This window comes from Agrilus planipennis, unplaced genomic scaffold, assembly GCF_000699045.2.
Source record: "Agrilus planipennis isolate EAB-ADULT unplaced genomic scaffold, Apla_2.0 scaffold365, whole genome shotgun sequence".
Lineage (NCBI taxonomy): Eukaryota > Metazoa > Arthropoda > Insecta > Coleoptera > Buprestidae > Agrilus > Agrilus planipennis.
In genome coordinates, this window is record NW_020439243.1 from 12,320 (window position 1) to 38,293 (window position 25,974).

General features: G+C 39.9%; 1 protein-coding gene across 1 annotated transcript in view; it reads left to right on the top strand.

Annotated features, from left to right (window-relative positions):
* Positions 1-25,974, top strand: part of LOC108742547 — a gene marked incomplete at its 3' end in the record, with an annotated part of 26,924 nt that continues 950 nt past the window's right edge. Inside the window, exons 1-6 of the mRNA XM_025978183.1 lie at positions 1-168; positions 257-623; positions 656-824; positions 3,675-3,861; positions 24,397-24,621; positions 24,684-24,781. Coding sequence (XP_025833968.1) covers positions 1-168; positions 257-623; positions 656-824; positions 3,675-3,861; positions 24,397-24,621; positions 24,684-24,781 — 1,214 coding nt within the window. The remainder of the gene's footprint in view (positions 169-256; positions 624-655; positions 825-3,674; positions 3,862-24,396; positions 24,622-24,683; positions 24,782-25,974) is intronic.

The window sequence follows — 25,974 nt, forward strand, 5'->3', positions numbered from 1 at the left end:
ATGGTACGGGAAAATCAACTGCAGGACTCAATCTTGAAGAAGATTCTGGAAGCTTTCGCGGAAGGAAAGGAATTGGAAATAGATCGACAACTCGCCCGTGGATACCTGGTGTCGCAGGGAGTGATATACCGATACGTGCCCGAGCTGTATGCTGAAGAACCGCAGCTGGTAGTGCCAACGCAGGATAAATGTACATATTACAGAAGTACCACCACGATCCTAGCGCCGGACACTATGGAATAGACCGCACTTGCAGCGAATCACTTCCCGTTATTACTGGATTGGGATGCGCAAGGACATCATCACATATCTAAAGGACTGCATTCAGTGCCAGCGATTCAAGGCAACGAATCTAAAACCCGCTGAACTAATGCAAATTCTGGTTATGAAACAGAGACCATTTCTGTCCCTTTCCCAAATCTACACTTTGTCATCCACCACCTCCAAAGCCTACGCCATAACGATATTAGACGAAATACTTCTTCGGTATGGGACGCCCCGGAGAATGATAAGCGATAATGGAACCCAATTGGTAACGGCAGCTCCAGAGGACCAGACTCGATGGGATGAGGCACTCCCTAGCATCCGTTTCGCTTTAAACACCGCCCTTGCAGCTCCACGAGGTTTTCGCCTGCCTAACTAATGTTCGGACGAGAACTACGGACCCCCGAGGAAGCGCATGAGGCTCTCCAAGCCGTTGTCCAAAACGACAACTTAGTTGCGCTCTCTCCGCGAAATTCGCCATGCGCAGAGATGGACCCTGCGTCATGCTTAGCCGACGAATTCATCCCTTCACAGTTTCCCGACTCGTCGCAGTACCGATCGTAACGGAGCCACTCGAGCTTAGTAACGTTAGAGTCGCACACACCTACCCCTGAGCGACTACCCTTTCCTAGCGGCTCGGTCCGATACACCCCAACCACTCAAAAAGAAGTATAAAAGGGCTAGCACTGAACAGGAAAGGAAACCAACATTAGTCTTTAGCTCCCTCTAAGAGTCTTCCCAAGTAGGGATATAAGAGTAGCTCTGTAGAGTACACGGCGAAAAAGTGAGGTATTAGGCACGAAGTTAGAAGTTTTCTCGTGGTAGAGCCCTGCTTCCAGTGTCTGATCTCGGTTACCATTTAAGCTCTAGGAATAACTAAATATAGATCGGACACCCTATTTTTTGTATTGTAACCTATCTTTAATTTTTTCTGTATTGTTATTTGTATATTGTCATCATCATCTTCATAAGGTCATCAGTCCTAAGACTGGTTGGACACGTATCTCCACTCTTTCCTATCCTGAGCTAAACTTCGCATTTCCCTAAAACTAGAACAACCCACATCCTTAACTATTTGCGAACAGTAATCTAATCTAGATCTACCTCTANTCCAAGTAATCGGAAATGTCCGTCTACCGACTTTCGAAACACATTTTCTGACCGCCCGCTATAACTACCACTCGTTTCACTTTTCAACTAGTGTAAATAAATAGTTATTGTCGTTATGAGTCTTAAAAGTTAATTTTGAAAAACCCACGAATATTACACTATATAAGAATTATTAGAGGAAGATCAATTTGGGTTTAGAAAAAATAGAGGATTTGTAGATTTAGAAAAAGCTTTTGACAATGTTTAATGGGACAAGATGTTAAATATACTTAAAAATGTAGGAATGAGTTACAGAGACAGAAGAGTGATACTTAGTTTGTACAAAGAGCAAAAGGCAGTTATAGATCTGGGGCTGCAACGTAGTAAAGTAAATATTAGGAAAGGAGTCAGACAGGGATGCACATAGTCACCGCTACTTTTTAATCTATACAACAAAGACGCGATCAACATCATTAAAACAAGTACAACTGTAGGGATAAATAAACGGAGACAAAAGATTGGTATGCTTAGATTTGCAGATGTTATAACTGCATTAGCATCTAGCAAGGAAGAGTTAGAGATAGCTTTAAATAAAATGGATGCGGTACTGACAAAACAGTACTGTATGAAAATAATTAAAACTAAAACAAAAATACTGGTAAGGGAAGAAAAAGTAAGAAAATGGCGGATAGAAAGATAGGACAGTGGGCGCGGCGGAAAAGAAAAGGTTAGAAGCGTTCGAAATTTGGTGTAACAAGCGAATGATGAGGATGTCGTGGATAGAGAATGTTAGAAATGAAGAGGTCTTAGAAAGAATAGAAGAACAGAGGACTCTATGAAAATCAATAAGAAATAGGAGAGATAGGTTAGTAGGACACCTTCTCAGGCATGAAAGTCTAGTCAGAGATATATTATAGGCAGAAATGGGAGTTAAGAGGGATAAAGGTAGACCTAGATTAGATTACTGTTTGCAAATAGTTAAGGATGTGGGTTGTTCTAGTTTTGCGGAAATGCGAAGATTAGCTCAGGATAGTAAAGAGTCTGCTACTAACTCGTCTAATGTAGTGTCGGACAGATAAACAAATAAAATACAAATAAACCTTCAACTATGTTTATTTTTTTTAATCGAAAGGAATGGACAGTGATCGTGATCGTCAAATTGTACTTTTATACTTACGTTGTAAGATGTTAGTAACTTTTTGAGATTCTTTTATGATTCCCATAAAGAAAACAGAAATGCAGGTAATAGCTTTATTTCTATATTTTATTTTTTTTATGGAAAACCAATACGATCCAACATTTGTTGCAAGGATTTGGGAAACCCCAATAAAACCCAATTAGATCATTATACCTTAGAAGTACTTTCAAATAATATGTTACCTGTCTAAGAGGCCAGGAGATAACAGACAAGCAATTTTACGTACACTTAGTGAATTAAGGGGATTCAGTAGTGCAGCAAAAGGTTTCTATGGGGTACGCAGCGTAAGGCGAATTTGAAGAAAAAGGCGGAATTATTCGCAACTAATCGCTCTATTTCTCAATTCTTATCATTCCCATCATGCATACATCATTCTCCGTGTTCTTTCAGAAAGAGAAAATCTCGTGCATGCATACAGGGTGTCTCCTGATAAGATTTAGCCGACAGAGAATCAAGCGTAAATCGAAAAAGATAATTCACGTATGCCGGACAGAGATAAGCCAATGGTTAACTGTTCAGAACTTTAAGACAAAGTTAGGTCAATATTTAACCGGATCTCGCAAACAAGATTTTGAGGCGCTGATATAGCTAGCACGAGTGTAGGACAGAGCTAGGTCAATATTTCACAGGATCTCGGATGCAAACGTTCAAGCCCCTCTTCCCAATCTCCCTCTTCCTTGCCAGGGTAGGTTGAATGTTGGAGATTGAATTCTATGGAGATTCCCCTTACGTTCCTACTATGCCTATGTGTACGTAACTAAACCAAGTGCTGTGAATTTCCTTTTATGTCCTTCTACCTAAGCTGCAACCTATCTTTCTCGTAATCTCGACTACGAACATCAGCATTTCGGGCGACCTGTCCCTTTCTCTTTACAACCACGAAAATTCCTAGCGATCGAACTCGCACGCGAGAAGAACTTCCTTCTCTTGCTTTATTTGTTGGTTAACTTTTTCTTTTTATTATCAAACAAAATCTTTTGTATAAATTTCTCTACAAGGAGTATATATCAAATATTAAAATTATGTAGTATATACAGGTATATTATACATTATGGCATATTCTAAAAACTACTATTTATTAGGTAACCAATTGTAACTACCGTCTTTTATATGTAAATTACAGCATATTTTCCAATAAAATTTGGTCAGATGATGAAGTATCCCCACGTAGTCAACCACCCTCAGAAAATTTAACTACTGTTTCTCGATCTTCCTCACCTGTAGCCCATAGTGACAGCGGAATACATCAAAGTACAATTGAAGAAGAAGGAACTCCCACGGAATGGACTCCCGAAATACCTTTCGAGAATGTGAGTTATAATAACAACCGCTACAATGTGCAAATTTTATGTATATACAGTATATCTTGTATAAGGTTGCTAACGCCCTTGAGCATGACTTTACTATTCTATCTTGCTTTTTGCAATCGCGTCTACAGCTGTCTCGCTTATTGTTGTTTTTAGAACCAATGGGTAATCGTAAAACAGTACCATTACTCAGAGCCTTACAACTACCATTCTTCGGTATTCTTCCTCCAAGTAATCGGAAATGTCCGTCTACCGACTTTCGAAACACATTTTCTGACCGCCCGCTATAACTACCACTCGTTTCACTTTTCAACTTTTTCAGATTAATTTCATCTTTTTTCCAATACTAAATCTATTTTATGTAAACAGAATACAATGAGCAAATATTGTTAGTTTAATTTTAAATAATCAACGCAATAGTAAAATCACTGCACCCCACCAATAATGATTAACAAAAGAGGTTTGACGGATCGTACATTAAACTTAATTGTTATAATTTTTGCAAATCTGCATAAGAATTGATTAGCTGATATGTGAAGGACAAATATAGACAGTCTATAATCCTCAAAAGGTAGAATACTGCATTTTATTGTCAGCAGGAGAACTTTAAGCCAGTTAACACATACTTGTAACGGTTCCTAAATTAAAAAAGTAATTCGCCGACATTACATTTAAAATAATGATGAAATGTAAACAAATAATTTTGTACAACTTGTACAATTAAAAAATTTAAGTTTCAGAAAAGCAATACAAACAGACAGTCAAAGAAATAAAGGCTTTTAAAAAAATATTGAAAGTCCGTTTCTATGAAATCTGATACACTTTATTTTGCTCCTAAATTAAATGCGAATTTGGACGTTTTTGGTTAAAAATAAAGTGAACCACTACAATATCTAAATTGACTAGACAGGAGTGTTTAGTAGAGTTATTAATAAAATAGTTGAAAAGTATCGTCTCATAATTAGACACCTTTTGCACTAATATCTAACTTATTCAATTATTTACTCTTTATCACTTCTTCGCTCATCTTATTTCTTTTTATATCACCTCGTCACTAAGACTCCAACTAACTCGCGGCGGGTATTTATAGGCGTTGAACGTATTCTAGAAACTCTAGTCTTCTTTGTTACTGTGTATGTTGGATTGCATACATGTGACAGTACAATGGTAGTGTAATTTAAGATTAGGGCGTTATGCTGTAATCAGTTGATAGATAATACCATGACTCGGAATATAGGTACGTTTGATACCAACAGCTGGGTGATTAAACGATTTAACATTACTTTGGAGAACTACATAAGAAAAACCACCAACACTAGCCAGCATTATTTTTGGGAGAAAATTTAGGATAAAGGCTTGGAGACTACAGTGTTTACATACGAGTACCTACGCTACAACTACAAGAAACTATACATAGTCCTATGCGTACAAAGTTGCAGTTGGAAATTTTCCACGTGAGAGCCAGACACAATCGACGAGTCAACTCTGCTGGTGTTAATGAAGGTGACAAGGTGTGATCTTTCGATGGAAAAGACGTTGCTCGAAACTACAAACTTGAGGTAGTCCTTACACTGTTATACGATGCATCATTTAAGGTAATATCGTAACGATCAATTTTAGGTGGGGAGGACGTATTGCGTATAAGCGAAAAGGCGTGTTATTGCGGAGATTACGCTAGTATAGCAAAGAAGACCAAAATTTTCAAAAACTTATAGTCCAGATACCGATCGTTCTAGAACAAGTCCGACCCTCTATAAATACTATGTCTATTACTTGCTCACTGATCGCTGCTTTTAAATATTTAATCTACGCCCCTGATAGGAAATACTGAAAAAAGAGGGCTGCAATCGTTATACCTAAAACTGCCTACTTTTGCCACCGCGCATCCACGCCATTTTAAAATTTCCGCCAGCTTCCAGCGTCAGGCCTGTATTCTAGTCGTTCTTATAGTTCGCCCTCATATTCGTCTGTAGGTACTGGAGAGTCACCAGGACGAGCAAACATCATGCCGGCTGGCAACCTCAATTTTTTCCCAAATAAGATGCCACCCGGCGTTCTTCCAGTTCTCTCGCGGATAGCGAATGTATAAGCCAGGAGGAATAGTATTATGTGTCGGTCCAAATCAGTTTGGTGTTCGTTAACGACGTTTCTTAAATTGGTCTCCAAAGTAGAATTAAATCGTTCAACCATTTCATCAGACTGTAGATGTAAGGGCGCAATCCTCGTTTTAGTAATATAATAATAATCCTAACACTGACAAGCTTTTCGGCAATGGTGTGTGCTTCCTGATTCGGTGTCGCATATATTTCGGGTCATTTGCTAAAGTAATCTATGATTACTAAAATGTATTGGTTACCGGAGTCTCTCATTGGAAATGGTCCTGTCACGTCGACGACGATTCTCTCAAATGGCAATCCCACGTTGCACTATTGCATTCGTCCACGACTCCTTTTCTGCGGCCCCTTACTGGCGACGAATGTCGGGCATTTCCATTTCGTGTATCAGTCTTCTACATCGCTTCTACTTTATGGCCAATAAAATCGTTCGCGTACGTTCTCTAGAGTCTTCGTAACGCCGAAATGTCCTTTTCCGTGAACTCCTTCTAAGACTTCTGAAGTCCTTTTCTTCAGAAGTACCACTTGGAGCTTGTTTCTGGTTCCATCTGCACTTTCCCACATTCTTTTCAAACCATGGTGGTCGAAATTAAGTCCACTGCGCTCAATAGCCTTATCCCACATAATTAGCATCGGCATCTATGCTTAAGGGTTCGCTGAACTGGGGATACGTCAAGATTGGGGCTCCAGAGAGTGTAATCTTCAGATGTTGAAATGCTTCATTGTGACAGTATTTCATTTCATTTCTAAGTAGAATGCACTTCTCGGGACTTATCTTCAACCTTGCGGTTGACAATTTCTTGAAGACTTCGGTCACGTTTCGGAGGTGGTCGTCGAAAGTTCTTCCTAGTATGTTGATGTTGTCTAGGTAAACCAAACAGATTTTTCAGTTTAATCCGTGTAACTAACAACCTAAGAGGCATCACACTGAACTGCTATAGACCATTTCCAGTTGTAAAGGCAGTCTTCTTCCTGCGGATAAATATCCACTTAGCAGTATCCACTTTTCAAATCGAGAGTAGAAAACCATTTAGCTCCAGCTAAACTATCTAGTGTTTCGTCGATTCTGGGTAATGGATAACTGACTTACAGCGTTACGTCATGGAACTTCCTGTGGTCCACACAAAATCTCGTGGAACTATCCTTCTTGCGTACCAGCACTATAAGGGCCTTACTGTTCCAGTGTTGATGTGTTGGTCCTACCTAAGTCTTGATCTAACAGGACGAAGACGTAATGAAGACGACCAAAAAGTTCTTCCACTTGTTTGACAGGGAGCTTGTTACGATGGTTTTTTGACCGTTTTTCCAGATGCAGGAAGTGATGCCAGTTTCGTGTTGGGTTCTTCTTTCCTGTCACAGTGGTGGATTTCAGCTACCGCTTCAAATACATCCAACTCTGTGCCTTTACAGATATTTTGCCCAGCCTTTCAAATTGACTATTCTAACAGGTATCAATGATGTTCCACTTTTTACGAGCGTATGTCCCACCAATCCACTGTATCAAGTCTTGATTGCCCGGTTCGAGCTACATCCACCAATCCGCCGATGTCGTCGTCTATTCTGACATTTACAATGTATTCGGAGTGATTTAGTAGTACTCGATTTTCCCTTGCGATCACCTTGTAGGCAGCAGAATTCATCTTAGGATTTGACAATAGTATCTCTTCTCCACCGATGCGCATTGTGGAAGTGCTCAGATTTAAGTCAATTCGATATTCTTGAAGAAAGTCCAATACAATGATGAGATCATCTACTATGTCGCCCACCAATACTCAACTGTATAACATTGCATTTCCAATTCTAATTTCGACATTGCATTCTCCATTGATTGGTGAAGTTTCCCCGGTAGCCGTAGTCAAGATCAGTCTTTTGGTCAAAGGTCGAATTCGCCATTCCGATACCGTATCAGGGCGAACGATGGTGTTGGATATCCCTATATCGATAACTTTCTAACATATTGGTCATTTATAGAGCCATCTATATATAATGAGTTAGTGCCGTCCAGTCTTGAAATGGTGTCCTCTTCGGGGGCTTAGTGAGGGTTAGACAACTTGCGTTTGAGTAGCAATGCCGTAATTCCAGCATTTCGTACGACTACTGTAGTTATTGCACTTCCGAGTAAAATAACCAGTTCTACCATACTCCCAGCATTTTAGTTACTGTTCTCCCGTATTTTTAGCAATGACTTTCTTCACATCGATTACTCATTTCCTTATGAGCTACATGACACCTTTGGTAATTGAATTATCGTCGATTTCTACTTCTCGTACAAGTATATGATATTTGGAAGCTTTCTCCGTCGCTTCAAACTCCAGGGCTTGTGACAGTACTTCAGTCGGAGTCTTGTCGCGTGCTAATCTAAGGACTTGCTGTAGTTCGGCTTCCCTGACTCCATCGATTAATGTTTATACAACCAGTTTATGCCAGTTTATGAATTCTCGAGCGGAAAAGGAGTAGGCTAATTTCACAAAGCGCTCCATATCGAACTCAAATTGTTGAAGAGCCTCGTTACTTCTTTGGTTACAGCTTTCCAGTTGTGTCTGAAGTACGTTAAATATGCGTTATTGTAGTTTATGTAGTCGTTTTATGACTCCCAAAAGTTGTGGTTCTGATAAGAACCGGTTTAATAACAATGTTGGACACGTTTCTGTATGACACTGTTGCAGCCTTCAAGGTTGACATTATCGCAGTTTCCAAGGGTTGATACTACTGCAGTATCCAAAAAAGAATGAGCCTTGTGTGTGACTAGTTTATTGAATTATTTACATCCTATTTATACTAAATTTATTTACATTGGTCTTATGGTACTAGATGTTTCAGCAATTTACGTTTGTGTGTATAAATTTTTATGACCTAGTTGGTAGCACAGTGTCGCATTTTTTCTAAGTCGGCAACAAATAAAGCACTTTAATTGTTACTGTAACACACGATCAGTTTCAAATTACGAATTTTGCAGCTTTCACCCCTTCGCAGTTTCCCGACCCGCCTCAGTGCCGTTCGCGAGGGTGCTACTCGAGCTTAGTAGCGTTAGAGTCGCATGCACCCCTACCCATGAGCGACTACCCTTTCCTGGCGGATCGGCCCAATCACTCAAAACGAGGTATAAAAGAACTCGCAGTGAACAGGAAAGGAGATCAAAATCAGTCTTTAACTCCCTCTAAGAGTCTTCCCATGTAGGAACATTAGGGTGGCCCTCTAGCGTACACGGCGAGGAAGTGAGGTATTAGGCGTGAAGTTAGAAGCTTTCTCATGGTAGAACCCTGCTGCCAGTGTCTGATCTCGGTTACCATTTGAGCTGTGCAAAGACAAACAATATCGGTAGTATTGGAGTGAAATTATATATATATATAGTGGTAAAAACTAGTGTTCTGTTCAAAAAGAGCTACACGCGGACTCACCTTGTTTTTGCATTGTAACTTATCTTTTAATTTTTCTGTATTGTTTTTTTGTATATTGATAGAAATGAATTGTTTTATTGAAAACAAATGATACAATTGGGGCCCAACAACGTGGGGCTCGAGTGTCGTTAACAATCGTGTCATTCGCGAGTTCGCGTACATTCTATGAAAACGACTGTAAAGAAGTCCGAGATTAAATCTGACGATGGCTACGCTCACGGAAGACTAATTCGCAAGGTTGATGGCCAACCTACAAACCAACAATAGAACACAGGCAAGTTTTGCGCAATGCACCGCGCGTTTTTCCGACGAACAAGAACTACAAGTTGTAGACGAGTACATAAATGGTTGTTCACCAGCAGTTAGAATGCACAAAGAAAGCCGTACCATCAAAATTAGATTTCAGCGCACTGAATGCCGCCGAAAAGCCGCGCTCCCTAGCGCCCCTTATCCGACCAGCCGTACGAGTATTTGTGGAAAAATACTGCGACACCGCGGGGATAGATACCGGAGCTCAGATCAGTATCACCAGTCACAAGCTACGAGAACTCCTACAAGAAGAAGGGCGTGCCTTCCAGACACAGCCCGCCTATGTTGTAGCTCGCAAACCAAACCGTATGACGACGTTCGTCATACTTTCCGGCGCCCGGAACCAAACCCTACTAGGAGGCGATTTCCTAGAGGATACTAAGCTGATCCTCGACATGTCCACTAGCATCTGGGGTTCTCGCAGAAGAACCAGGAGTACGTCGTTCATTGGGGAACGAAATCAGCCGACAGAGATCCTGACCACCGAAGTGTACAAACAACCGACGCATGCGCCCTAACCAGCGACAGAGGAGGAAGAATGAGACTTGGAAACAATCCGCAGAGAATATGCTTATCCAACATTATTATCCCCCCTACGAAAGGACCAATACTCAGCCACACCATCGCCACTTCTCTTAACGCCTACTACTATAGACGCCGGACGCTAATATCCCATTGGGTGTCTCTGGAGATCACAACGACCGCCAGATGTAAACAAGCGCGTCCGCATGGGTCCCGATACCGATGGAAATGTCTCCCGAGAAATTCAAATCTCCGGTCACTCGGAGGAACAACTTTATGTTATGATTTGATGTCAATTCGATTCGCAAAAATCTGTTTTCTGCTTCCCCTAGGAAGGTGGTGCACTTATCCACTGCCAATCTTGCCCTCAGGAAGGACGAATGTCCACTGCTCCCGCTCGCCGAACGAAAGAATCTGGAATCTGGAAGATCTTCTTACAGACGAAAATATTCAATTTAAGGATGAGTCGATGGAAGTGCCGATTCTGCTGGCCCGAAGTCCAATATTTGGGACATATGTTGACTCCCCAAGGCATCGAGACAAACCCAAGATAGGTAGCCACCAGATAAAATCTCCAACCTCCCAGAAATCTGCGACAACTCCAGGAGTTCCTCCAGACCTGCTCGTGGTACCGGCGTGTTCTTCAAGGACTTTGCCGACATTTGCCGTCCGTTAAGTCGCTTAATTAAGAAAGACACCGTCTGGGAATGGGGAGCCGATCAGCAAAAGGCTTTCAACGCCCTCAAGAGGAAACTAACCACGTCTNACTTATCTGACTTCCTAGGTATCTAAAATCAGCCACTTCTCCTAATTTTTCATCTCCTATCTTTATATTCGCTCTTTCCCTACTTTTTCTTCCCTTGCATACCAGTATTTTAGTACCGCTTCCATTTTATTTAAAGCTATCTCTAGGTCCTCCTTGCTAGATGCTAATACTGCTATATCATCTGCTTGTATATTGTATTTGATTTTAAACATCAATAGAAATAAACTGTTTTATTAAAAACAAGTGATATATTACACATTTGAATTGTTTTTTTGATATACCTAGTGTTCTCACAGGACCCCCTTTCCAGTGAGGAACGATGTGGATTAATCTGTTTGGATATAACTTGGAAAAGTACTCGACGACCATACCGAGTTGTTGTGTGTGCTGGTCATTCGTCCATTTTCTTCTCTGTAGGGGTAGCTTGAGGATGTTGTTTATCTGCCATGCTCTACGCTAGTCTCTGATTGGATATGGCTTTGTTTGAACCGGGACTGTGAATCCTTTTGAGTTGTAGGGATTGATTTGAGTTGAGGTATTCTTGAATTTCCCTATCGAATTCCTGCTCAGAAGAAAGAGCATCGTAATCGACGTATATTTATAGCTCATAAATTCGTGAGAGTATCGTCAATAATGTTACCTTTCCCAAAAATACGCGGAATGCTCGTTGCGAACTGGCTAATGAAATTAAGATGTCGTGACTGTCTTGGGGATCATTTGTCAGGGTTTTGACGGAAAGCAAAGGTAAAGGGCATGTGATTCGTAAAAATGATGAAGTCACGGGCTTCAAGAAAATGAAAATGCTTGATTGTGCGTAATATTGCGAGATGTTCTCGGTCGAATGCGCTTCAGCTTCAGCGTTAGAAAGTGTTTGTTGGAAAAACCTGCTAGGGGTCCCAAGTTCCATTGTGGAATTGTTTTAACGCAACTCCCAAATGATGGCCGGAAGCGTCACACAAAATTGCTAAAGTAGCATCTGACTGCGGATGGTGCAGTAGAGTAATCTGCGCCAGTTGCTTCTTACTTTACTTGAACGCCTCGTCGGCTGTGGGATTCCACTGCAGTGGTGCATTTCCTCTATTTTTCCGCAGTGCTTCATTCAAAGCAGAATGAGTGCGGACAGCGTTGGTCAGGAACTTTCTGTAGAAGTTGAGCATACCCAGGAATCGTCACAATTGTTTTACGGTAGTAGGTTTGGGGAAATTGATGATTGCTGTTACTATGTTGGGTAAAGGACGTATTCCATTTGTCGAAACAGAGTAACATAGAAAAGAGATTTCATCTTTACGAAAATTGTATAACGCTTAATTAAGTAATATGGCGTAAGAATGCAGACGAGTAAATAAGGTGTGTAAATGCTGTTTGTGCTGTTCAGCATTTTCCGTTGCGACCAGCATATCGTAAATGTAAGCGAAACAGAAATCAAGGCCGAGTAACACATCGTCAATAAAGTGTTGGAATGTTTGGCTGCCGTTGCCTAATCCAAAATTCATGTACGTAAACTTAAACTAACCAAACGGTGTAATTGTTTTTTTTGGATTGTCTTCTTCTGCAACTGAAATTTGATTATAGGCTCGAACTAGATCGATTGTAGAGAAATTTGTCTTGTTTTCAATGCATGTGTGAAGTCATCAATGTTGCGTACAGGATATCTGCCGGTAATCTGCGCATGGGCGCCATTCATCGTCTTTCATTGGGACCATGTGTAGTGACGATGCCCAGGGGTTGGAGGAGGAACGTGGGATACTTAGCTGTACCAACGCTAAACGTCGGGGTTTCTATATCACAGGGGGTAGTATTGATGTAGTGCCTTGTTGAATGTTTGGAAAAGGTGATTTGGTCGCTGGGTCGAGTTAATGAGTACTGAAGTATCTCGTGGTATGCGCAAGTGGTCGTTTCGTTCCTATGACGAAAGTGACGAAAGGTTGGCTGCATTGTTTAAGTCTACCAGCAATTGGAAATATGCAAGAAAATCTACACCGATGCTTGGTTTCGTGACGTCAGTTATAATGAAACGCCATGGGAAACATCTTCGTTATCACCGGTGTCGACTAGAAATTTCTGGCGTGTGATTCTGTCTGATAAAAACAGACGACGCGGCGCTGTGTGGACCTCACCTATCGTCATTAGTGAGCTCCTGGTTGGTTTCCCGTTGGATGACCATCATGGTGGGATGTGTTGGCGTGTCCTTCCCTTGGCCGTTTGCCTTAATTTTGTAGTTAGAACGTGAATGGGGTTGGTTTTTCAATTTTACCGCCATGTGTCGTCTTATGTTCTTCAGATCCATCTGGATGGCTTATACCATGTTGGTTAAAGTTTGAATGGTCTCCGAAGTGGAACTGGTCATGGGATTAGCTGCGGCTATGGTTTGCGTTTGGGTTTCTTCCATGATGCAATCAGCTGCCTCTGCTATTTCGTTCAGACCCTTGTTCCGAGAAGTTGCGACGATGATTTGAACATTACGCAGCAGACGACTTGACCAAATGGTTCGCGGTAAATTGTCCAATATAGTGGTTCCAGCCAGTCTGCGTAGATGGCGCAGAAGTTGCGTGGGTTTCCTATCTCGCAAATCTCCTGGCTGGAGGAGTTGTTTCATTCATGGGAGATGCCCAGCCGACGAATGAGTGCTGCCTTGATGGTGGCATATGATTCAGTTGCCAAGGGGTTGATAATGATATCGCGCACTTCCGTTGCATGGCGAGGGTCCTGGTTGCCTAGCACATACCCAAACTTCATGGATTCGGATGTAAGTCCGTAGGCCTCAAAACTGGGGTCGATTATACAAAACCAAAGATCGGGGTTGGACGGTACGAAGGGTGACAACTTGACGGCTATTCGTTGAAGTGAAGTGAAGTCTTGTGGCAAAGTTGGGCGTCACGTTGCGGCTGGCCTGGGCGATGTTTTTAATGAACATGTTGAATGCCGTGGAGCTAGGCTGCGCTATTCCACAAAGTAACCAATGTAGCCGTGTTGTGAAATTTCCGGCTGTGGCTACCAATGCAGTTCAATTGCGGTATTTTGTTCTTTATTCGGGATCACCACTGTAGTCGTTTTATGACTATCAAAAATTGTGGTTCTGATAAGAACCGGTTTAATAACAATGTTAGACACATTTCTGTGTCTATGATGAATATTGACACTGTTGCAGCATTCGAGGTTGATATTAATACTGTAGCGACCACGAGCGTGATTGTATGCGATCAAGCATACGTGTGTGAGAGCGGCTTATCGATTCGCCGACTAGCCGCGGGCGCTTTTCTTCATGTGCGCCGTATCTGTAAACGTGTGTGTCGTACCTGCGTTCCGGAAAAGCAATTAAACCGTTCAAAGGAAACGAGACTTATCTGGACGGCAGGAGAATGTTCCCGAAAGAAGGCAAGGGAGTATAAAAAGGAAGAGACGATCGCCGAAGTGGAGTAGAAATAAATTGACCGTTGTAGAAGTGAAAGAGTAGAAATAAATTGACCGTTGCAGAAGTGAATTAAATAGAACAGTGAATGGTAACAGTAGTGTAAATAAATAGAATAATTACCGAAGTTTAGTAGTAATTAAGTTTAATAGTAATTAGTGTAAATAAATAGTTTTCTTCTTAAAATTTAATTTGTTAAAACCACGAACATTACAACTGGTGTCAGGTGTGGGGTTGAGTGAAAGACATTACAATGGCAAAGAAGTTATACGAATTAAAAGTAGCCGAGTTAAGAAGAGAATTGGAACGACGGGATGAAGCTACAAGCGGTAACAAAGCGGAACTTCAGTGGCGGCTCGCGGAGGCGTTGAAAAAGGATGGCCATGATTCTGAAATGTTCCTATTCGAAGACGAATTGTCGCAAATGATGAAAAATTTGGAAAGCAAATTAGAAGAAAGTAGTAAAAATTTAGAAAAACTGAAAATAGTAAAAGTTTGAAACGTTAATTAGAAGAACACAGTAAAAGTTTGGAAAATAAGTTGAAAGAAAAATTAGAAGAAAATAGTAAAAGTTTGGAAAATAAATTGGAAAAAAAAATTGCAGGAAAATAGTAAAAGTTTGGAACGTGAATGGGAAGAAAAATTTAATAAGAATGTTCAATAAACAGAAGAAAATCGAAGGGGATGTTGGCACATCTAGTACACTCAACGAAGCCAGCTAAGGAAGCGGTATAGAGTCAAGAACACGAGTAAAACCACCAACGTTCGACGGAATGTCCTTGTGGACCACATACCACAAGCAATTCGAGGCGGCTGCTAAGGCGAATAACTGGGCGCCTGAAGAAAAAGCCACTGCGTTGACCGTTGCGCTTCGTGGAGATGCATGTGACATTTTGAACACCCTTTCCCCGGAAGAGTTGGCGGATTATGAACAGTTGGTAAAACGGTTGGAGTTGCGCTACGGTGAGGCTCATTTAACAGCGGTGTGTCACATCCAACTGAAAACCCATCAGCAGAAACCAACGGAATCCCTACAAGAATTCGAGGCCGATATTGCGAGACTGTCCCGACTGGCCTATCCTAATACACCAGAAGAATTGATGGAAAGGTTGGCAGTGGAGGCATTTACTGATGGACTTCGGGACAGTGACACCCAACAACGAATACGACTTGACCGACCTAAGACGCTAGCTGATGCATTGGCTCGTGCATTGGAGTACGAAACTGTTAAACAGGCCTATAGCAGACAGGGAAGGGTTCGGCTACTGCGTGAAGAAACGGATTCGTCAGAATCTCTAGAAGAAACCGTCTGCCGAATCATCTCCTAGTTCGATAAAGAAAAAGGCTAAGATATTGGAATTGCGGCGAACTAGGTCGCACGAGGAGGCAGTGTAGGCAAAGTACTCCTTCCCCAAGTACTCGACGTCAACAGCAGGAAAACTAGATAGGGTCGACGTAATGGGGCAAACGTTGACCCACAGACAAAAAGACCTCGAATTTATAGCATTTACGAAGACCTTGAAGTACCAGAATGACTCCTAGGTGGAAAAATAAATGGCCGAAGATGCGTGTTCCTTTTGGACACTGGGGCCACTAGGAGCATACTAAAACCCGGCGTAATTGACGGTTCTAACCAGGTTGTGTCAACTAAGTGGGTTCTGCGTACGGCTACCGGAGAAAAAGCGGTTATTCATGGCGAAGCTAACGTCTCACTTGAAATCGGTAAGACTGTCTTTGACCATCGAGTGCTTGTGGCAGATATTGAAGGTGACGTAATTCTTGGGCAGGACGTTTTACAAAAATACGATTTTGACATGAATTTAAGAAGACGCATTCTGAGACTAAATGGCGAAGAATTCTATTTCAACAAAGAAAGACAGGAGGCTTAACCCGAAAGGTAAATTCTGAAACAGTACCTGTTGAAATAAGTGGAGTGATGGACAGACATTGTAGGAATCTAACCAGTGAGCAGAAGTGCAACATCTACTTTGTCAGAATGCCGACATCTTTGAGACTGATAAGAATGGTAGGGAAAGGACCAATATCGTAAAACACAAGATCAATACCGGAAATGCGCAGCCTATTCGTCAGAGACCTAGACGATTACCCCTGGCCGAAAAGGAAGAAGCAGAGCGAATAATCCACGAAATGCAGGAAACCAGCATAATTGAGCCATCCTCAAGTCCATGGACATCACCGGTAGTATTGGTAAAGAAGAAGGATGGAACAACCCGTTTTTGTGTGGATTACCGCCAGCTCAACAACGTAACTAAGAAAGATAGTTATCCACTACCACGGATTGATGACACCTTGGATATGCTTTCTGGTTCGAAAGTGTTTTCCACACTCGACTTGAAGAGCGGATACTGGCAAGTTGCTTTAGATGCTGCCGACAAGGAAAAGACCGCATTCTCGATCGGCACGGGCCTTTGGCAGTTTACAGTTATGCCTTTTGGTTTATGCAATGCCCCGGCGACGTTCGAAAGGTTGATGGAGAAAATCTTGAGTGATCAAATTGGAAAGACCTGCTTGGTATACCTGGATGACATCATAGTGATTGGAAGCACCTTTAATGAACATCTACAGAATTTGCAAGCGGTATTCCAGCGGTTACGCGAGGCCAATTTGAAACTCAGCCCGAAAAAGTGCCACCTTTTCCGCGAGGAAGTTTCTTACTTGGGTCATGTTGTATCAGCGAAGGGCGTGGCCGTGGATCCAGAGAAGATAAAGGCCGTGAAAGAATGGCCAGTGCCTGAAAATGTCCACGACATAAGAAGCTTCTTGGGATTGTGCACTTATTATCGTCGCTATGTTTATGGATTCGCCAATATCGCCAAACCTTTGACACGTTTAACCGAAAGTGACCGCAAATTTCATTGGGATTCGGATTGTCAAACGGCATTTGACACTTTGAAGCAGGCTTTAATCACAGCCCCCGTACTGGTATATCCTCGGCCCAATGGAATGTTCATTTTGGACACCGACGCCAGCAATGTGGGAATGGGAGCCGTTCTTTCGCAGTTACAAGATGGCCAAGAGAAGGTAATCGGCTATTTTAGCAAGACCTTATCAAAAGCCGAAAGAAACTACTGCGTCACTAGGCGAGAGATGCTGGCTGTAGTCAAAGGTGTAGAACATTTTTATAAATACCTGTATGGACGAAAATTCACCCTACGCACCGATCATGCAGCTTTAAAGTGGCTTCTGAACTTCAAGAATCCGGAGGGCCAGGTAGCTCGATGGATTGAGAAGCTACAGGAATATGATTTTGACGTGGAGCACCGGCCTGGAACCGGACACAAGAATGCCGATGCACTTTCCAGAAGATCTTGTCAAGCAGACTGCAAGCAGTGTGATCGAATGGAAAAGAACGAAGAGGCAATTCGACGCGTCACGGTAATCGATGACGAATGGTTACCTGACAATATAAAACACGACCAGGAAAACGACCCGGACTTGAAGAAGATAATGGAATGGAAAAAAGACGGAAAACGGCCAACGTGGCAGCAAGTTTCTTCCTGTACCCAAGTACTAAAATCGTTATGGGCTCAGTGGGATTCAATGGTATTGGAGGATGGCATTCTGAAGCGTGTTGTTGAAAGTCCAGATGGAGAGGAAGATAGGAAGCAACTGGTTATTCCTCGAAACAAGGTTAGAGAGGTGTTGCAGTATCTTCATGATGGATCATCTGGTGGCCATTTTGGAGTGAATAAGACGCTTGGGAAAGTTCGAGAGCGATTTTATTGGGTGAACTGTAAGGAAGATGTCAAGAATTGGTGTAAGAAGTGTACCACCTGTGCCGCGTGTAATGGACCACAGAAAAGGCCAAGGGCGCCAATGCGTCAATACAATGTCGGTGGCCCCTTCGAACGAATCGCAATCGACGTGACAAGTCCATTCCCAGAGTCCGAGAAAAGTAACAAGTACATCGTGGTCGTTATGGACTATTTTACCAAGTGGGTTGAAGCCTATGCCCTTCCGAACCAGGAGTCGGAAACCATAGTTGAGGAATTGATGAAAGAGTTGATCAGTCGTTTTGGGGTGCCCTTGGAGTTGCACTCAGACCAAGGGAGGAATTTCGAATCGGCTATACTCCGTGGAATATGCGAGCTCCTAAAAATAAAGAAAACTCGAACCACTCCACTCCATCCACAATCGGATGGATTAAATATCTCTCCAAGGTAGTGTCTGACCACCAAAGGGACTGGGACCGCTATTTGCCTTTATTCTTAATGGCATACCTTTCATCTGTCCACGAAACGACTGGCCAAACACCCGCCAGTGTCCTTTTTGGAAGGGAGTTACGACTACCTTGTGACCTCAAATTCGGCTGTAAACCAGGAGATGACTTGGCTGGAGAAGATTATGTTACCAACCTCCGAAGAAAGCTTAACGATATACACGAGTCGGTTCGTCTGCATGCGCAGATTGCTAGTGACAGTATTAAAGAAAACTACGACATCAAGGCTACAGCAGGTAGTTACCAAACTGGAGATCTTGTTTGGTTGTATAATCCTCGTCGTCGCCGTGGACTATTACCTAAGTTCCAACAGAATTGGGAAGGACCCTATGAGATAGTGAAGAGGATTAACGACGTGATCCACCGAATTAAGAAAACTCCAAATGGGAAGCCGACAGTAGTCCATTATAATCGCTTGGCTCCATTCGCCGGTGCAAATGAAGAGGAGGCGCGGGCCAGATTATTAAGAACTACTCCTTCCGAGCCCAGACTCGAAGAGTTCATTAAGGAAGGCCCCCATGTTAACAGGAAATTTGGAGTGACGCAAGAAATCCTACGAGACCTCTTTACTATATCCAAAGAATATTCTCTGGTCCATTGCGTTTTAAAGGATCTCAGAGTGAGCCGTGGTGTCGCGTTCGAGTTCAAACGCAGATTTGGCGGTTTGGAACATCTTAAAGACCAAGTACAGAAAGGAAAAAACTCTGTTGTGCTTGCCTGTCGGACAACGCAATATCTATTACCTGGTAACTAAAGGAAGATGCTTTGATAACCCCACTTATAGAGACCTTTGGGACGCAGTAATAGAACTCCGCAGACGTCTTCTGGAGAATAACCTACAGAAGCTGGAGATTCCGAAGCTTGGTTGTGGACTGGACAACCTATATTGGAGGATCGTACGGAACATGATCGAAGTCCTGTTTCGCCGTACTGGAATAGACATTTTGGTTTGCAGTAATTAATAACCCGAATCGGACCAATCATGAGAAGACCGTGGACTGTTACTTCTATTCCCGAAGTGGATGTCGTGAAGGCGAGAATTGCAGATTCCGGCATGATCCTGCGAAACGGAAAGTAAAAATGTTTCGGGACGAAACATCCTTAAGGAGGGGGCAGTGTAGCGACCACGAACGTGATTGTGTGCGATCGGGCATACGTGTATGTGAGCGGCTTATCGATTCGCCGACTAGCCGCGGGCGCTTTTCTTCATGTGAGCCGTATCTGTAAACGTGTGTGTCGTACCTGTGTTCCGGAAAAGCAATTAAACCGTTCAAAGAAAACGAGACTTCTCTGGACGGCAGGAGAATGTTCCCGAAAGAAGGCAAGGGAGTATAAAAAGGAAGAGACGATCGCCGAAGTGGAGTAGAAATAAATTGACCGTTGTAGAAGTGAAAGAGTAGAAATAAATTGACCGTTGTAGAAGTGAAAGAGTAGAAATAAATTGACCGTTGCAGAAGTGAAATAAATAGAACAGTGAATGGTAACAGTAGTGTAAATAAATAGAATAATTACCGAAGTTTAGTAGTAATTAAGTTTAATAGTAATTAGTGTAAATAAATAGTTTTCTTCTTAAAATTTAATTTGTTAAAACCACGAACATTACAACTGGTGTCAGGTGTGGGGTTGAGTGAAAGACATTACAATGGCAAAGAAGTTATACGAATTAAAAGTAGCCGAGTTAAGAAGAGAATTGGAACGACGGGATGAAGCTACAAGCGGTAACAAAGCGGAACTTCAGTGGCGGCTCGCGGAGGCGTTGAAAAAGGATGGCCATGATTCTGAAATGTTCCTATTCGAAGACGAATTGTCGCAAATGATGAAAAATTTGGAAAGCAAATTAGAAGAAAGTAGTAAAAATTTAGAAAAACTGAAAATAGTAAAAGTTTGAAACGTTAATTAGAAGAACACAGTAAAAGTTTGGAAAATAAGTTGAAAGAAAAATTAGAAGAAAATAGTAAAAGTTTGGAAAATAAATTGGAAAAAAAATTGCAGGAAAATAGTAAAAGTTTGGAACGTGAATGGGAAGAAAAATTTAATAAGAATGTTCAATAAACAGAAGAAAATCGAAGGGGATGTTGGCACATCTAGTACACTCAACGAAGCCAGCTAAGGAAGCGGTATAGAGTCAAGAACACGAGTAAAACCACCAACGTTCGACGGAATGTCCTTGTGGACCACATACCACAAGCAATTCGAGGCGGCTGCTAAGGCGAATAACTGGGCGCCTGAAGAAAAAGCCACTGCGTTGACCGTTGCTCTTCGTGGAGATGCATGTGACATTTTGAACACCCTTTCCCCGGAAGAGTTGGCNTAGGTTAGGTTAGGTTACTACCCTATTTTTTTAAATACTTCTATAAGTTTTACAGGTAATTAAAACTAACCTATAATAAAGTTGTTTTTATGTTTAATAGTAATTAGTGTAAATAAATAGTTTTCTTCTTAAAATTTAATTTGTTAAACCCACGAACATTACAATACAGTATCCTAGGGTGGATACTATTGCAGTATCCAAATAAGAATGAGCCTTGTGTTAGACTAGTTTAATGAGTTATTTACATCCTATTTATACTACATTTATTTACATTGGTCTTATGGTACTATATGTTTTAGCAGTTTGCGTTTGTATGTTTAAATGTTTAAATGTCTATGACCTAGTGTGTCGGCACGAATGAAGCACTTTAATTGTTACACATTTGAATTATTGTTGATATACAGAGTGTTCCCACATTTGTGATAATTACTTGGTATCTTTAAATAAGTTATCATATTTACATTGACTTATTCCGATCCAATACCAAAGCAACTTTAAAAGATAGGAGGCAAACATTACACCTGATACCACTTTGAATTCAAAAATTTAAAAGGGGATTAAATTTTGAAATACAATATACAATACACAATGAAACATGGGACCGGACCGTCAATTAGTGACAATAGATAGGAAGATGGTTGTTATTAAAAAGTCATCGTTATGCTGACTTTTAGCAGTAACAAATAATAGTCAAGACAGGCCTACTTCGCACATTTGTCACCAGGAAGAAATCTCAGGCAAAATCAAGAACTAAAGGAAAAGTAAAAGTTACAAAAAAGGTCAAACCTAGTCGTTACTTTTGGATCTAAGAAACTTTTTAAAAATCATTCAGATGATACTTAATCCTCTGAAAGTACAAATATCAGCTTTACTGGTAGTACGTATACAGAGACGTTTTCAGATATGTCCGAGATTACGGTAGACAAGACTCTCTGAGTGAGGCGCCATGAAAAGAACAAAATGCCTCTCGCAATTTACTATGAAGAAAGGTAGTACATAAGCCAAACTATACAGGTTTACTTATCCATTAACAATAAATTGCATTGTTCCAAGATAACAACACCCTTTGCAGAGGGAACGGCAATAAGATCTACCTACGTACCTAAAAACAACTAAAAGTGAACTATCGACTGTTGGCTACATTTTTTAAACTACCATTTTAACTATGTCTATCTTTCGACCTACGTAAATTTTTTTAATATTTCTTTGTTAATGGCTATATACTGTTGTTATTAAAAATTTTGTATATAACTGTCTCCAGGTGGTTTTTAATTATTTATTTACTGTTTTAATAGTACAACGTTTTTAAAACAATCGTTATGTTAAGTTTTTAGAGTTTTATCTACACAAAAAAATCTTTATTGTCGTGTATCTCTGAGCATGCTCTTTACCAAATTTCGTCAGTATTACATTTTCGACTAAATAAAACTAGGTAAGCTTTAAAGAACAAAAGGATCAATTGTAGCTCAGTGTGCATTAAAATATCAATTACACTATATTGTAGGTTTGAAAAAGGCCAACAACTTGGGCGAAACGTTGGCTGTGGTTTTCTAAATTAAATAAATTTAAACCCCAATATTGCATTGATCAAAAAGAATTTATTAAATATATATAAAATATCAGCTTCTAAAAAACCATATCTCTAATAACTTTTTAAAGCATAGAAAATTAAGATTTTCATATATATTCAGACTTTCAAAAATTCATATTCTAATGTTCGTGGATTTAACAAAATTAACTTAATACTGATAACGACAAAAACTATTTATTTGAATTAATTATTAAAGAACTTAAAAACACTATTCACTGCGCCATTTATTTCACTGCTATCACTGTCAATTTATTTCTGGGTTCACTTCTGCAACGGTCAATTTATTTCTACTCTTCTCGACTATCGTCTCTTCCTTTAAATACTCTTTTGTTTGCGTTAGAAACATCCGGATCGTTTAGTTTTTTTTTGAACTGTTTAACTGCCCGATCGCACACAAACACGCTCGTGCTCGCAACAATATCTTGGAAAATCTTAACTTTACAAAAAACTCAAACCTTTTTTATCGCGATTAAACCGAACAATATAAAAAAATTGTTCCGACAAACACAAAAGTTTTTGTTATTTGTTTAAACAATCGTGATTGATTTAAACAATACCGACCGGGTTACCGACTTGCAACGCACATTGTATTTAGGAGAATCTTCCGACCAAAATTAATCTGAATAATTTTCCCCACTCACCCACCCATATTGCCTGGACTAATATAAAATTAGACTATAGAATCAATAGAATTATGGAAGATTATAACAAAACAAAAAATTTGCAAAAATGTTTAGAACAACTTGCGTATGTTAAAAAATTAGAATCATTGTACATATCATAAAATATAATAAAACGTTTAGTTTTAATTTTCGTTTTTTACTTGGTTCTTTTCAGGTATTTTGTTTCGTTTAACATATTTTGTTATATCCTCGGAAATATTTTATGAAAAATTGCATTAAAAGAAACAAAATATTGGGTTAGATTAGGTTGCGGTATTTGAATGTTTTTCGCAATTTTTTAGTCACAATACCTTACTGTAGGTTAGGTTAGGTTACTACCCTATTTTTTTAAATACTTCTATAAGTTTTACAGGTAATTAAAACTAACCTATAATAAAGTATTGTGATTGTAAAAAGATAAGGGCGGAAAACGTTCAAATACGGTAACCTAACTGGACTTTCTATATCGTAAAATTCTTATTTGTGAATACCGCGAACTCATTGAAAATTTTTAGACGTAATTAAGGTGATGTTCCCCATTGCGGAGATTTTCCCTCAAAATTATCTTAATATTTTCATTATTTTGTAGCTATTCTATTATCCTTGTTTGTAAATAGTTTTTGACTACAAAATAAGGCACCGAAAGAATTAAATAAAAATTTCAACCCTTCATAATTTTTTTATACGGAGTAGTTGGCGGCTAATTTCTTTGGATTCCTGTCAAGAACACCTCCTAGCACAATGGGGTCATTAAGGCATAAATGACTATTTCTTTTCTTATGGACATGCTTAGGATAGCAGAAGGCAAGGTGAAAATTGTCGTGGTCATGCTCTTAGTTTTATTTCATAGTCAACCTATAATTATATGTATGTATAATCATATTAACACGCATGTGTTTCGCTGTTAGTGAGGCAACTGGTAGAATCCACTACTTATACGACATCCTGAGCAATTCCCGTCCATTGGTTCATTTGTTGGTCGAAGTCGACTAAATATTTTAGGATGATCATTTTGATATCCGGTACACAAATTTACTTAAACACTATTTTGTTCTACAACGTTCTTTTTAAACAGTAGAATGGATCTTTATTTTTCTATGCTTTTAATATGTGATCTCTATATCACCGCCATGCAAATCTGTGTACAACCCGTAAAATAATAACACCATAACAAGAAATATTCGATTTGTGATACAGTCTGCATTATTCTCCCTAGTTACATAGAACCCTTTCTGCTGATGTAGGAGATAATTCGATAAACCTTTCATGTTGTGCGCTGAAACTGGAACAAACCGATATAAAAATAGGGAATCCATCGATACCTAAACAGGTCGATAAAATTATCGACCGTAGTATCGAAATAGAAAGCAATAAATGGATGAGAAGTGCAAATGTAAATCCATGGCTCCTCAGGTTTAAAGATCCCGAAATGGAAAAGGAAGTACTGGAGTATATTGGAACTAATTCTAAAAGTATTTATAATTCATTTTTTTTATTTTTCAGTTTAACCAATTGAGGGAGGATATGTTCAAATCGAACATGCTCTGCTGTTATGTTATTTGGATATTTATGGTAATTTGCCAGCTTACAATGCTCTCCCAGTAAGTACTTACTGTGCAGTTACGCATTTACTTCTTTACAAACGTATTTTATTTTATTTGGTCCTAACCGGATTACTAGCTCTTTACATATTTAATAAAGGAAGTAGCATTATTGGTTAATGAAAAATTTAAAAAAAATACAACAAAGACTTTTAAAAATTTTATTAATATTTAAAACGAGCATTGGGCAATAAAAAAATTTGCTGAATATATTGCCCTGTTGGAAGCAGTAACTCCAAACATATTAAGGTACATATCCATTATGTTAACGAAAATCTCAAGCATTTAAGTCTGAAAATAATGTTGCAGATTTATTGGCAAAAGCATTAGGGAATGTTAAATTCATTAAATTTGGAGAGTTTTTAGATATAAAGGTATAAAGCAAGATATGCAGAAATAAGTTTAGAACAAGTTGATTTATAGAATTACTTAGGGTTACAGTTACTTATTTGTTGCAATATAAATGTATTGTAATGTTCGTGGGTTTAGAAAATTAAACTTCTAAGACGAAAACTATTTATTTACACTAATTATTATTGAATTTAAAAACACTATTAAATTATTACTAAACTTAGGTAATTATTCTATTTATTTACACTACTGTCACGATTCACTGTGCTATTTATTTCTTGATTTACTTCTGAGACGGTCAATTTATTTCTACTTCGGCGATCGTCTCTTCATTTAAATACTCCCTTGCTTCCTTTCGGGAACTTTCTCGAGCCGTCCGGAAAAGTTTCGTTTTCTTTGAACTGTTTAATTGCTTTCCCGGAACGCAGGTACGACACACACGTTTACAGATACGGCGCACATGAAGAAAAGCGCGCGGCTAGTCGGAAAATCGATAAGCCGCTCATACACACGTATGCCCGATCGCAGACAAACACACTCGTGCTCGCTACAGTATGAAGGCGTGTTGATATAATGTACTTTTATATTAGCAACACTAGGTTAGTTTTTGTTTTATTTTTGTTGCTAAGATCTATTATCACTAAATAGTAATATGGCTGATATGGTGTAGCAGCGCATAGTTCAGACAAATGTCATTAGTTTTCTCTAAATAAATATAATTTAAAACGTCCAAGTTAGTTGTATTTTTTCTAATAATAAGAATAGCCACTAAATAAAAGTAATAAAATAATGTAATAATTCCTTTTTTTTTCAACATTTCTTTAAAATGATTGGTGTAACAG